This window comes from Argiope bruennichi, chromosome 1 (assembly GCF_947563725.1).
Source record: "Argiope bruennichi chromosome 1, qqArgBrue1.1, whole genome shotgun sequence".
In the NCBI taxonomy this organism is placed as follows: Eukaryota; Metazoa; Arthropoda; class Arachnida; order Araneae; family Araneidae; genus Argiope; species Argiope bruennichi.
This window is the reverse complement of record NC_079151.1, coordinates 129,484,518-129,499,554: the sequence shown is the minus strand read 5'-3', so window position 1 is coordinate 129,499,554 and position 15,037 is coordinate 129,484,518. Positions and strand designations below refer to the sequence as shown.

General features: G+C 30.3%; 1 protein-coding gene across 1 annotated transcript in view; it reads right to left on the bottom strand.

Moving 5' to 3' along the window:
• The window catches only part of LOC129963617 (guanylate cyclase 32E-like), a 305,080-nt gene that overhangs the window by 104,069 nt on the left and 185,974 nt on the right, over positions 1–15,037 (bottom strand). Inside the window, exons 3-4 of the mRNA XM_056078095.1 lie at positions 6,892–7,038; positions 952–1,127 (exon numbers count right to left, since the gene is read on the bottom strand). Of these exons, the coding sequence (XP_055934070.1) occupies positions 952–1,127; positions 6,892–7,038 (323 nt within the window). The remainder of the gene's footprint in view (positions 1–951; positions 1,128–6,891; positions 7,039–15,037) is intronic.

Genomic DNA, 15,037 nt, shown 5'->3' with positions numbered 1-15,037 from the left:
TTATAACACACCATTCTTTGAAAAATTCGAAAAGAAAAGAAATTATTTTATTTCTTAGTAAACCTTCCAATGTATCAGATCCACTTTTATTGAAAATAAAAGCGTTGGAAACTTACATACACTCCTTATAACACACCATTCTTTGAAAAATTCGAAAAGAAAAGAAATTATTTTATTTCTTAGTAAATCTTCCAATGTATCAGATCCACTTTTATTGAAAATAAAAGCGTTGGAAACTTACATACACTTTTTATAACACACCATTCTTTGAAAAGTTCGAAAAGAAAAGAAATTATTTTATTTCTTAGTAAATCTTCCAATGTATCAGATCCACTTTTATTGAAAATAAAAGCGTTGGAAACTTACATACACTTTTTATAACACACCATTCTTTGAAAAGTTCGAAAAGAAAAGAAATTATTTTATTTCTTAGTAAATCTTCCAATTTATCAGATCAACTTTTATTGAAAATAAAAGCGTTGGAAACTTACATACACTTTTTATAACACACCATTCTTTGAAAAATTTCGAAAAGAAAAGAAATCAACTTTAACTATATTTCCTTCGGTTCACTCATCTGAGAGTAAATATGTATTCAAATCATCCAAAACAAAAAATTACTCGACTTATCAAATCTTTCCTTAAATATCTTATAGTAAGGCGATGCATACCTATAATCTTCTAAATAAATATTATATAAATTCCACCAGGGAATAAACCGCAATGTTCTCCATTTCCTTTGTTTATTTCTAAGATCTTCCGCTCTATCGATTCCTTTACTAGATTTCATAACAATGAATCGAGGCGAAACAGGTGGAGTTAACAAGCGACCTACATTCACAGCAGACGATCAACGAGACGCGAATGCTGCAGTTAATCACACTTTGCGCTTTCGAATAGCTATTGAAGGAGAGAAAAAAAAACTAGTACAGATGTGTCGAACAGTCTCACTTTTTTCATACCGCCGAAGCTGCTGACAGGATTGGGAAAGTTGAAAGGTGGCAGCTGCATATACTTGTTCACTTTGGTGGCGAAATCTTCGAATCCAATTGGAGGTGAGGCCACCACTCCGAGATAGGATTGGAAAGCCTTTTTGGCGTCTTCTTCTATTTCGTCCTTTAGCAAACCTGAACGGAAGTAAGAAAATGGATCTTAATATATCACCTGTATTATAGCCTGTATAATAACATCTGCCAACATTTTAATGTCTAAGTTTAAATATTTCCAAATCGTGACCTGGTATAATGTTTTTTTAATGATCTAATCAGAGGGGGGGGGCGTCTGAAATGTTTAAACGTGCTTACTAAATAAATAAGAAATATATATATATATATATATATATATATATATATATATATATATATATATATATATATATATATATATATATATATATATATATATATATATATATCTAATATATAAAATTCTCGTGTCACAGTTTTCGTTGCCATACTCCTCCGAAACGGCTTGACCGATTTTGATGAAATTTTTTGTGCTTATCCGGTATCTATGAGAATCGGCCAACATCTATTTTTCATCCCCCTAAATGTTAGGGGTAGTCAATTATTAATTAAAAACTAACTTTCCCGCCAAAAAAATCTTCCATTTTCCCCACCGCCAACTTTTCCGCCAAAAAAATCTTCAATTTTCCCCAACGCCAAATGATTTAGGCTTTAGTTCTTTTTTTCTCCCAACAGTAATGAGGCTAGGGTTAAGATTTTTCGGCGGATTATTTCAAACGATTCTGTTTATTTTCTTAATGTTTTATGCATTTAAAATTAAACATTGTTAATTAATCCATGTTTCAGATTCATTCTGAAGTACTTTTGAATTAAAATAGCACAGAATAAAGGAAATTAAAAATGTCTAATCTTCATAGCGTTACCCTAACTGGCGTAGAAAAATTCACGCATTTGCGTTACGTAAAAGGCGAAGAAAATTCACGCATGCGCACTGTGTTCTGATCGTTGGCATGGCAACCATTATCAACGGACGATTTAAATTACTTTTAGGTTAGTTGTATGCTTTTGTAAGTAAATTGTATTTATGTTATATATTTTTTGTATATGCTTATAGTTTTAAGTACATCGTTTTTTAAGTAGTTTTTTTTAACCTGTTTACAATGATTTAAATTATTTTTAGGTTAGTTGCATGCTTTTGTAATTAAATTGTATTTATGTTAGTTATATATATATTTTTTATATATGCTTATAGTTTTAAGTACGTCGTTTTTTAAGTAGTTTTTTTTAACCTGTTTTCAATGATTTAAATTATTTTTAGGTTAGTTGCATGCTTTTGTAATTAAATTGTATTTATGTTAGTTATATATATTTTTTATATATGCTTATAGTTTTAAGTACATCGTTTTTTAAGTAGTTTTTTTAAACCTGTTTTCGACAGATTATTTTAAACGATTCATTTTATTTTCTGAGTGTTTGATGCATTTTAAATGAAACATTGTTAATGAATCGATCCATTCATGATGAATCTGAGAAAATTTTGTTGACAAATGCTTGAGATATTACATAAATTAAGAAAGATATTCTTTAGTGCCCATAAAGTTTAAACGCTCAGTGACTCTATTATCAGTAATCATATTATTAAAAAAATGCTTTGTTTCAGTAAAAAATATTGTTATATTAATTGCAGATTAATCCTTTACACTTTAATTTAAAGCATAAATTCTACGAGGGGTAACAGAAAATTAGAGAGATACATATCACGTTATGACTGAAAGCCTTTATAATATTATGAGTGAATTATATGACTATCAAAATTTGAAGTTTTAAAATATTTTGCTGAAGAATAAAATATTTTGCTGAAGAAGTTGGAATTGCATAAAATATTTAATTATTAAAATTTTAACGAACACTAAGATTGGCGAACCGGCTGGTCGCCAAAGGCGGCTAGTATATATATATATATATATATATATATATATATATATATATATGCCATCGTTAAAGCATTTAAGAATTAATACATAAATTAAGAATTAATACATAAATTAAGAATTAATACTTAAAGAATTAATACTTAAAGAATTTAAGAATTAATACTTAAAACTTTATAATGCTGACATCTATTTTTACTTATTTTATTTTTCTATATTTCTGACTTACTTTTATTTTTTTATTCTAAACTTTACATTTTTTAATGTTTTAAATTAAAAATGTTTATAATAAAAAAAATGAAACATTTTAAATTTATATTTTTCAATAATATTCATTCATATGCACAACATTTACATCACGCTAAGATATAAATATACAACGAATGCTGTAATAAATAATGGGTAATAATAATATATGCGTACAGACCTTAAAATTTATTATTGATGTTGATTAATGCGATAACTGAATCCGCTTAAGCATAAGCAATGTTGATTTTTTGGGGGGTTTTATCGTTAATTTTTTAAAGAATAATAAAGTTCAAGTTCCAAAATATCGTTTATTTACTTTCGCCTATTTCATTAAATCTGGAGAATGCAATATGCAGTGCTTAGCACACACACACACACACACACACACACACACACACACACACACACACACACACACACACACACACACACACACACACACACACACACACACACACACACACACACACACACGCACACACACACACATATACAAGGACCCTCAATTCAAACATTTCTTCTAAATTTTCATTAAATTTTAAACAGTAATATACTATAAGGCAGCAAATATATATATATATATATAAAATAGAAATACTTCTCATATTTCATGATAAATCATCAATAACCAGCCATTTTTGAAGATTTTCTATAGATAATTTATTGCATCATTTAATCTGACGAGATGCATTGACTTAATTTAAACAATATAGCAAAACTTGATAGGCAGTTGTTACAACTGAAAGGAGACATTAATTAAATGAAGAAGAAATGTGTTTACACTTATCAGAAGATAAAAATCTTTCTATAGCAAAGATAAAATTGCACACTTCTTCTGTTATAACTCAATAATTTGTTTGAAGAATCCTACTAATTGTAAGTGATTAGATCAAATTAAATATAAATAATATATTTAATTTGGCGTCGTAAACAGTTTGTTTACGATAGATTCTCGAATCTTGAACTAAATTCGTCTTAATTGCATTACCTGAGACAACAATGTCATTCTCCATCTTGGAAATGTCGCAATTAATAAGAATTATTGCTAAATCAATATTTTGAGAAACACTGCGTCCCTTATCCATATCGTTAGAAAACAAAGTTGTCGTTGTAGGTTGTGCATAATATAAAGAAAATTGATTAATCAATCTTTAATATTTTCATAATACGTAAGAAACACTTATTAATTCCTTCATTATTATTTATTCCATAAACATAATAAAAGTTTCTTTTTTGAATGTTTTCCTGTCATTTGAAGCATTTTGATTAGTATTTTCAGTTTTCTAATGTTTGAAACCTGTATATATATTGCTGCATTGAAAAGAAGCAATTGAATCTCCATAGCCGAATGATCATCACAATGGTCTCGTAATCAAGAGATTGTGAGTTCAAACCCTGCTAGGTGCCAATAAAATTCAAAATTTGTGTAAGTATTTTCCTTTGATTTATGTTTCCCTTTATTTCGTGTTCTAGAAGATTCTGGACCTTTCTTTAGTTTACCAGAGAAGTGCTCAGGACTTTCCTTACAGTCTCCAGAAAAGTATTCTGGAACTTTCCCAGTTGGTATAAAAGTCGAAGATTTCTCAGTCAAGTTGTTCAGAGTTGAGATAATAAATTGGTTTAGCTTTACTTCCTGTGTGTCATTGAGTCCCACAAAGTACCTACGTGACAATATAACATTCTGGTACACGGTGGCACAGATATCACTGTTATTATTTGTTATCGAATGGCAGCAGTCAGTTATAAGCAAATAACCGTACGAATTTCAGATTGCTTTCTAGGGCATTTATATAGCTGTATTGAATGAGCATTTCGCATTGCTAATTACTGAATCTGCAAAATGTTATTACAAATGTTCTGGAGAAAGTTCGCCGTATCCTCAAGAAGTCCATTCAACCAGAAGAAAGAAAAGAAATACTGACATAGGCTTCAAACGGAAAATTTAATCGAGTTCAAACGATTAACCGTCTGAAGAGAGGTAATCTTTATGATTTTCCCAAGGAAATTGATGTTCATATCGCCCAAAATAGTTATCTTTCGTAATGATCTTTGTATTTTCTTAAGACTCATAAAATAGCATTTTTAATGTTTTCCAATTTTATTTCCTTACACTTTTCCCTTAATTTTGATAATATTTTTAATTCACTTTAATACACTATTTACAATAATTTACAATAATTATTTTAAATATTGTGATAGAATTCAAACTCATCCGTCAAAGCATTCAATCGCGCGCTTTTAACACCGAAGCAAGATTTCCATTTTCGATTTCATTTCGTAATTTAATTTGCATCAAAATGATTACATTGAATTCATATTTTTAAGCCGTATCAAAAACGAGATGAAATTTAAAAAGAAATGCAGTCCATATTAATCATTTAACAGCCTAAAAAACCCAATAATCTGAACGAACATGCTGGTCGCCAAAGGCGGCTGGTGTGTTAAAATAATCAAGATTATATTTATAAAATTGCATTTTCCTTTAGGAAATTAAGACAGGAAAATCCGAAGTAAAATGCCGTTGTAACCAACCAGAAATACATTGAATAGCCATGGTGGTTACACAATGGATTGAAGGGGTTGGAAATAATTTAAATTATGAAATGCTAAGAAGGTGATAATTAGAGATCGAAACAGAAATGCGCTTTGAATTACACATTTCAAGATGAAAAGTTAATACTGTGTTTCATCCAGTTACCCGTCATATTGTAAAAAAAAAACTAGCTATGAACATTTTTTATGTTTCATGCGGAAAAGGAACCTTTACTGTGTCGCGGTGAAGAACTTATAAGCCAGTTAACAGCTACGAAATACGAGCAATTGCTTTTGTCTTATGGTATTGTTACTCGGCTGCGAACCACAAGGTAACAGGTTCTTTCCTCGCTTATAACATTCGGCTACATTGGTGACCTGGTACGATGAATCTTCAACCTTCGTACAATTGTTGTGGCGCTATCTACACGCAACCAAAGTCGTCAGATTTACTTGACGCAGCAACACAAAGTCGTTAGATTCACTTGGTGCAACAGCAGCCACACACGCTCGCCATAACCCTGTCGCTACTCAAATGGGTACAGGCACATTAGACTCAACAGCTAATACATCACCACTCAACAGCCATATCGTTCGTCTCACCTTCGACTCACTGGAGGGAAGAGTACTGTGGTGAAAAGCTTATAAGTCAGATTACAGCTATGAAACACGGGCAATTGCTTTTGTCTTGTGGTCTTGTTACTTGGTTGAGAACCACAAGGTCCCAGGTTCTATCCTCGCTCAATTCAATCCACTGCAGTGTCATAGCTAATTCCACTACTGTTAATTTAGTTATAATCAATAATTAAATGAAAAGGTTGTTTAAACTCCCCTTTTTGTAATCAATGAAAGAAGAAGAATATAAGTATAATCAATGGATAAGAAGAATAATTATCCATTGATCTACTCCTGTACTATAATTGTCTAAAATTATCATGAAAAACTACTTAAAAGAATGTTTAAACTATTCTTTTAGTAATGAAGGTATAAGAATCGTAGAACAGAGTATAAAAAGAAATAGTAATATTAGTAATTAATTTGCAGTGTTGATTTATTCGAGGTGAAAATAAGAAAAATTTCGGTACTTCTCCGTAATAGGGTAAAAAGTGAATATATGGAATCGACACAATGTACTGAAATTATGGGGATCCAGAAATAAAATAAATCTAAAATATATGTTTGTTTACTAAAAATATATATATATATATATATACCTTTTAAATACTTCATTGGATTCTGATTTTCGTATTGTTCGATGTCCACTCCCACAACGAAATACTCTCCTTTGTCGAGAAGTCCTCGCCTCTGTAGGCTCATCATCATTCCCAAATATTCGAAATTGTGGCCCAAGATGACATAGACTGAAAGCAAAAAACTTTTATTTGCAAAGTAAATAAAATTAATAGCAAATAAGATACATACACTTTCATTAATTCAATATTGTTACGCATCTGTGATGTTGTTTTCAAGCACAGTTGCTTCCAACGTAGGAAAGAAAGTTTTACGGACAGCTCTATTGGATGCCGGATCAATGACCCCTTAGCTTGGGTAAAAAATTTGGCTACGAATTTGGTGACTTAGGCGACAACCAGAATCTTCAAGAATTTTGAAGATAAGACCAATAGGAGCCGAAACATGCTTGATTGTTCGAGAACCTTCTCTGCCATATCTCGGGAGTTATAAAAGGCCGTGAGACCGAACTGGAGACAGGTAGTCATTTGAGTTCAGTTCTAGTTAATAGATGAACGAGTTCTCTCTCTGAGCGCTTCGAGTTGCTTATCATTGTTATGCTCTTTGCGTTCTACTGTTTTACGGAAGTGCTGCTGTTTATTGCTCGTGTACGTCTTGGTTGTGTTTGGTCGTCTTGATGTTTGGTGTGTATTCATGCCTTCGTATTAGTAAACGTCGTCATTTGTTATTGAGGCCTGTTGACTGTATCACCATACACCTATTATAGGAGAACCCATTGACTATACGGACTTGGTGGAATTGATTTCCGTAACAATACTTTTCGTATCTATTTTACTAAAAATGTACAATTTTGTTATTATATTTTATTACGGATATCAAGAAACCAAAATAAATAAGTTATTACACAAAACACTATGGCTGATTTGAAGCATTAGAGATGATTGAATACTACCAATCAGAGAAATGTTAAATAGGAAGTAAGGAATTATCTATTTGTATACAATAATAAGGGTGAACAATGAACCGATAGCTCAGCCGTATAATTGGTCAGATTTTGCAGATTTCATTCACAGAAACTATACTGAAAATATATTGTATAATTAAAATGATTATATTTTAAAATTTAAAATGGTTTGAAGCTTTTTAATGATATTTTCGGAAGTTATCTCGGAGCAACATCAACATTTCGCTTCATTTCTGTTTATTTAAAGTTTTAACATACAAAATGGAAGTTAGGGTGCACATTCTCTCTTACAAAAGTATATTTGTGTGATTTAGTAGTATGCGTTTGTGATCTAGTATAGCACATATATACGTGTTGTCTTTTATTATCAGTTGATATTTGACATGATTAAATAGAAAATGAAAATCAAAAATACAAATTTACTTAGAAACAGGATTGTTAGATTGTCATAAATAAATTTTTTTTGGAATGCAGAAATTAATTATTAACTGTTATCTACCTGCATCATTCATTGCGCAATTAATTCTTTCTACAAAATTACTCCTCAAAATAGAAATATATATTCCTTTTAGAAGCAAAAATAGTTTTTAAGGCAATCATAAAAATTTTAGCTGCAAAATTGTTGCCAGGAACATATTTCATAAGTTTCTTTGAATTCTTTTGAAAAAGAAAGCCAAATCGCATAAACATTCTGTCGATGCAATGCCAGGTTGGGAAATTCAATTTAATAATAAATGGAATGTGAGCATATTTGTCGAGTATATTTATATGCGTTTACACTAATATATTTATAAAAAGAAATAATTTATTACCTTCTGTATGCGTTATTAATTGTACTATTATTATTTATTCTTAAATCTATCTACCAAATTTATTCTATTGCCAACTTTACATGAGAAATTGGTGCTAAAATATCCAAAGAAAATTATTCTCTTAAAGTTATGATAGAAGTTGAAATCTTTTTATGCAGAAGTAATACTTCCACATTTCTCAAATAAATAATGATTATTCGATAATGTCGTTACCTCTTTTTTTCAGAGACATCAATCCTCCACTGTTAATGATGCAACGATTTTTCTTTCGAACCTTTAAACAAAACCCATTTCTCCACTCTCCTTGTCACTTAATGAAAAATTAGGAAGTAGAAGCGAAGGTTCTATAAAACACTTCTAGATACTACTTTAATCAAATTATGGCTTGCAGGGAGAAATTACTATTTTAAGTGTTTCTTTTCCGCTCGGGCGTGAGATGTCCTTTTTCTAATTTAGTGACTAAATTAAGATGGATTATCGCGCAGTCTGATTTTTTATTTTATTTCAGATGGTATTATCTTGTTGGAAGCTCGTCTAACTTGATTACTGTTCTGAAAATGTGAATAAGTTATAACATTCGTGTTTTTAAATCTTATTTGGATATATGATTAAAAATAATTTTTTTTAATAAAATAAATATTTTATTTTTAAAAATTTCTGTGAACAAAAAGATATGAAATAATCGAATTCGTAAGGCAAATTTGAGATGGGAAAACGCTTTTAATAAATATTGAATTAAATTTTAAAATCTTTAAACAGGCAGCCTAGGGAAGCATAAATTTTCATGGAAAAAGTACAACATTTTGCGTTATGACGCGTTTATTCGGTATTCGAGTTATGCAGTTTGAATGACGGTTTTAGTAGAGACTCAAACACTTTCGTAAATTTCAAAATGTATGTAAATGTAAAAATATTTTGAGGCCAAGTCGAAATCAAAAGAACAAAAAGAAGATTATTAATAATTTTTATAATAAAACACATTGGAAATACATTGGAAAGTGATCAGAGTCTTTTACATTTTTTAATTTGGATTTTCCCTCTTTCCACACCTAGCCCCATGAAATATCTCACTGGTATGGTTGGCACAAGGATAAAAGAGAAATGCAAAGAATTGATGGCATTTTTTTCAAACATGCTACTTTTTTGCTCTTAAAATAAAATTATTTGATAAAAGTCTGCATAAATCTATTCTGCAGATTACAAAAAATGTTTATTCTTCATAATTAAGATCTTTTGACATATGGTTCGAGAGTGAATGCATCGCTAATTGTTGTTTCGGTTTGCCTCTAAATTTTTTTTAAAAGGCTTGATACTCCCTTGACATTATGGCAATTTGGACATTTCAAGAAGATCCTCTTTTGGGCAAATACAATAAATAGTGACTCTAGATATATTTAATTAGTAGACACTTATAAGATTCGACACCATATTGATTAAAAAAATTCTGCGACCATAAAATCCGACCATAGAATCAGAATAGTTTTACCTGTAAAATTTTTTATCGAGTTTCATCTTGATCTAACGTAACCAATAAATACTTCGCATGGATAGTTTTACGGTTTTCTAACCGGTGATAAAGTTCAGAAAATCATTGACCTAACGCAGATGCACTTTGAAGGTTTTTAAAAGTAATCCTTGATTCTTTTATAACCTCTGCCTACCCTTTAGGAACTACCTTAATTTTTTGGGGGGCCTTGGATAAGATAAGAGTCACATAAAGGGTTCCAAAGTATTTATGGTCAATCTAATATATAAAAATCTCGTGTCACGGTGTTTGTGTTCGTACTCCTCCGAAACGGTTAGACCGATTTTCATGAAATTTTTTATGTGTATTTGGTAGGTATGAGAATAGGTCGTAAAGTATATTTCATAACTCTAGGTAATTAGTGTAATTATCCAAATTTTTTTTCTATTTTTTTGAAAAAGTTTTTTTTTAATTTTTTTTATTTGGCATAAAAAAATACCCACATATTTACCTTCCTACCCCCATCTTCCCATTTTTTAATTGAGATTTTAGTATTTTTGTATGAACTATATCCAAATAATTAACCCGTAGTTAATAAAGCTCAATGTGTTTGTGTGTGTGTGTTGGCGCTCTACCGACCATACTGTTTTCCCTACAGCTGCCAAATTTGGCATGTTTATACCTTGTAGGCCGGATATGTGTACCTTGGAGCAATTTTTTTTAAATTTTTAATTAGAATTTTAATTAATTAAAAATCAATCGTAATTTCGGCGTTTTTCCGCTATAAGTTCCGAAAATATTACTGCTCAAAATTGATTTTTGCATCAAGTTAAAGTTCAAAAAATTATCTTTTTAATGATACCAATGCTTTAACCTATAAATTAAATTCTTATTTTTAACGGATTTTTAAAGATATATTTTAACCATATTTTTCAACACTATATTTCGCACAAAATAAAAATTTAACTTGCACGAACACGTTACACGTACATAGGAAAATTTTTCTAATTATTAACCTTTATTAACATGTTGACATCATATTAACAAAACCTTAAATTAAAAAAAAATTGTTATTGCAAATTAAACATACAAAAATGTAATTTCCAGCATGTGTCTGTATGAAATGAAATAAATATGAAATAGGATATTTTATAAAAAGTAAATGCAAAGTAGAGATTTCTATGATCTTTTACAATATCTACATTATTAATTCATGCATAAATCAGTATATTTAAGGTAAACATGGTTTAATATATATCCTTTCAATTCAATGCCCAACGGGTAATCTGTAAACCTTTAATAATAGAAATGCATGTAGTAAAATTGTCTAAATGAAGTAAAAATTATATTTTATATAACTTGAATCTATAAATACTCTAATAAATGACGAATGTTTATCTAGATCCTCTTCTCTGTGATCCTCAAGAATATTTAACAAAATGTTCTTGAGATACAAATATTTAAAATAAAAACAGTTGCTTTCCAATCAACTAAATTAGTCTCTAAAACTGACTTATTTATGAATAATTAAATATCTCTATTTAATAAAAATGGGTGATTTTAGACCACTTCATCGACCGTCTCAACGATGATATCTCAATTAGCGCCCAGGGTTTCTCAAGACTTATTGGCCTAGGATTATGAAAATGTTGATTGTTCTAAACTGTTCTATTAAAAACTTCATAAATAGATCATATCTGACATTAAAAGATAGATAATTTAATTATTTAAAAGTTGCAGTGCCAAGAATATTTCAAGAATATGATCCCTTAGGACCAAAGGACTGTATAAAAATTAGATTTCATAACTTTTTTAAGTACATTTATAGACAAAAACAAAATAAAATATATATACTTAGATCCTTTTGAAAATAAAACTAGAAACTGAATTTTATGATGAATCTTTGTAGAATAATTCTTAAGATACTATATAAATTAAGAAAATTATTCTGTAGTGTATTAATTATTCTGTTCTGTATTAATTATTCTGTTCTGTATTAATTATTCTGTTCTGTATTAATTATTTTGTAGAAAATTATTCTTAAGATATTATATAAATTAAGAAAATTATTCTGTAGTGCACGCATGACTTAAATACTGAACGATTCTGTTTTCAGTACTCATAATTAAAAAATAATTCGTGGTTTCAGTAAAAAATGTTTTTTATATTGATTGCAATTATTCATTGCCACTTTAATTTTACGGGCGCGGATTGAAAATTAGAGAGATAGTACATTATGGCTTAAGGTCGTTTTAAAAGTATGAGTGAATTATATGATTATCAAAATTTGAAGCTTAAAATATTTTGATGAAGAAGCAATTGAAAACACAAAATATTTGTATGTAACTTGAAATTTTAAGGAGCATTAAGATCGGCTGGTCGCCAAAGGTGGCTAGTAATATATAAAATAAGAAAATGAGTTAGAACTATATATGTGGCACATTCATGATTTGGAGTTGAATCTGATTTTTCTTACCTTTTACGTGAAGGTGCTACATAAATCTATCCGATTTAACTAATCTGTTTGGAGTTTTTACATCCATCTAATACCAGGAACCAAATGTTTCGTGAAACGATACATATTAACATTTTAGACAAATCACATACCACAGAATAAATTATCTACTCAGCTTGTAAACTCAGACAATCCCAGATGTAACCCAGTTTCCCAAAAATATGTACGCTAACGTTTTTGGCAAGAGGGGAAACGGTATGCAAAGTAGAGAAGTAGAGGGGAAGATTTTTGATGTGACATGGATGGTAAATAATTTATCGGCCATTTTAAGAACTTCATGGCATTACCTTGCCAAAATATAGATGCAAGATAGTAAGTCTTCCATTTTTTTTCTGTACTTATAAAGGTCCGTTCACATGGCTCTTTTGTTTTTAAGGACATGATCGTAAGCAATCTGCCATCTGAACCGTAGTCGGCCCACTCTCGCCTGTGGACATCCGTTGAAAGCTTCCCGCAAACTATCGATAAAATAAACAGACATCAAAGAGCCCAGATAACCACAAATGAAGGGAAACAGGGCAAAATGTTCCGGACACAAGATCCTCACGAGCCATGAGGGCGGGGCTTAATAGGGTTGGGAAAATGAGAATATTCTTTCTGATGCAAATTTAAATAACCGGTTTCTACAAACTTACGCCTTATGGCTTTAACTACATTTGCGGACATGGGTCCTTTCTTTAAATATTCATCCGCCGGTAAGCTGCTAAAGCATTTCTCGCATTTTGACAAAGGAGTTTTACTATCATTGCGAGCTCTTTCTTGGTCAGCGGCAAATTCAATGAAAGCGAAAGATTTTTTTGGAACTACACGTATAACTTTTGTAGGAAATTAATTTAACTACTCATTAGTATATGGATTTTAACAATACAATTTTAAAACTACTTTTTTTCCTAGGCATATTGAAATAATAAATATACAAAGTTTCATTTGGATCCGTTCAGTTGAAACGCAGCTAGGAATCTCTAAGTACCGTCAGTTTAATTTTAACCAATTCACACACACACACACACACACACACACACACACACACACACACACACACACACACACACACACACACACACACACACACACACACACACACACACACACAAATGTATAATTTTTATCCTGTTTACCTGCAACAAAAGTTTTTGTAGGCATTTCGGTTTGAATCACATTATACTTCAAATCATATTACAAATAGAAATAATATGTCTATAATGTATAGCTACAATATGGTTTTTGCATTGTTACCAAATATGATTGGTTTTCTTAGAAGTTTAAGAAAATACATAAAACGCTTTTACAGGACACACACACACACTTTTTTGTATACGTAGTATAGAGAAATATAGTAATCATTAAAAAATTAAAATTCGAAATTATGACAAATCTCCAAGGCTTAGACCACCCTGAATTCGAAAAACGCCTATTTTGAAAATCTACGTCCATCTGTCTGTGACAAACATGATTATGAGTTAGACAGATGAAATTTGGCATACGGACTTTATATTAAGTTTATAGATTTATGCCTAATTTTGAGTAATATACGTTTAGTGGAAGTCTATCAGTCCGTCTGTTTGAATTTAAGTTAACACGATAGCTACAAAATGAAGAGAGCTAGGTGGATAAAATTCGGTACACGGATTTAACTTTTATAATGTGAACACTTATCAAATTTTGAACTAAATGCAGCAACGAGATGACCCTCTATTGGTCTGTTCTTTCATAAACATGTAAAATGGATAAATCAAAAACGCAAAAATTGAAATATATCAAATTTGGTATAAGATTTTGTGACTACAAGTGCTGTTTAGTGTCAAATTTTTATTTAAATTGGTTGGAGAAAATACATCTAAAATACAAATTCGACTTTTAGATACTACTAGCGACTTCGTACCGCGACTTCGTACGCGTTTAAATAGATTGGCATTTATAGCATCGATGGCTTTATCTTTTGTTACTCCTGCGCATGTGTGAATTTTCAACGCCAATTGGAGTAACACAAATGTATGAATTTTCTGCGCCAGTTGAGGTAACGCAATATAGATTATAAATTTTTAATTTCCTTTATTCTGTTTTATTTTAATTCAAAAGTACTTCAGAATGAATCCGAAAGATCGATTCATTAACAATGTTTAATTTTAAATGTATCGAACACTAAGAATCTTATTGGCGTGGGGGGAAAATCTGAAGCTTTACTCATTTGGCGATTTTTGGCGGGAAAGTTAGTTTTTAATTAATAAACAATTAAACACTTAATTAAATGGAATAAATAGTAGCCTATGTTCTATTTCAGACTATAATCTATCTCTGTGCTAAATTTCATCCAATTCTGTTCAGCCGTTCTGGCGTGATTGACTAACAAACATCCATCCAGACTTTCACATTTATAATAGTAGTATAGATTAACCGCCTGTCAGAGATTAAT